At 38.8% G+C, this 516-nt stretch overlaps 1 protein-coding gene across 1 annotated transcript; it reads right to left on the bottom strand.

Moving 5' to 3' along the window:
* Nucleotides 1-8: 8 nt before the first annotated feature.
* LOC117123427 (tripartite motif-containing protein 2-like) lies at nt 9-503 on the bottom strand (the record flags this gene model as incomplete). Its single annotated transcript, XM_033269333.1, has 1 exon — nt 9-503. A coding segment is annotated over exon 1 (484 nt), but the record flags the coding sequence as incomplete, so codon positions are not given.
* Nucleotides 504-516: the final 13 nt, after the last annotated feature.

Raw genomic sequence — 516 nt, forward strand, 5'->3', positions numbered from 1 at the left:
AGGTTTACTGTGATGTGAACACTGAGGCGGATGTAACAAAGTCATCTCAGAGGGACTCATTGATTCCACATCCTCCATTAAATGTAACTTGTGATTTACCATGGCTTTGAACTTTTTATGTTGATCACTACAAGTAGAGCACAAGTACTGTCTGCAATCCTGGCAGTAGTATTTTACCTGTTCATCCTTTTCACAAACACTACATTTCATCTGATCTCTCTCTGAAAATTGTTCGATAGTTTCTAATAAATTATTTAGAAAGGTATTTGGTGGAAGCTTCTGAAGCCCACCCTCCGGAATTGGATATAATTTTGAGCAAGTTGGGCAAGATAGCTGACCCTTAGTCTTAACCCAATCTTCCAGGCATGCCAAACAGAAACTATGGAGGCAGTTGAGAGATTTTGGATTTTGAAGTCTCTTAAAGCAGATGGTACACTCCAAGACCTTGTCGTCAACATTTTCCAGAAATTGATCCAACTTACTGGTAGCCATCTTGAATTGAAATCCTTGAATTAA

This window comes from Anneissia japonica, unplaced genomic scaffold (assembly GCF_011630105.1).
Source record: "Anneissia japonica isolate Jap-2015-1 unplaced genomic scaffold, ASM1163010v1 scaffold73150_len505_cov114, whole genome shotgun sequence".
Lineage (NCBI taxonomy): Eukaryota > Metazoa > Echinodermata > Crinoidea > Comatulida > Comatulidae > Anneissia > Anneissia japonica.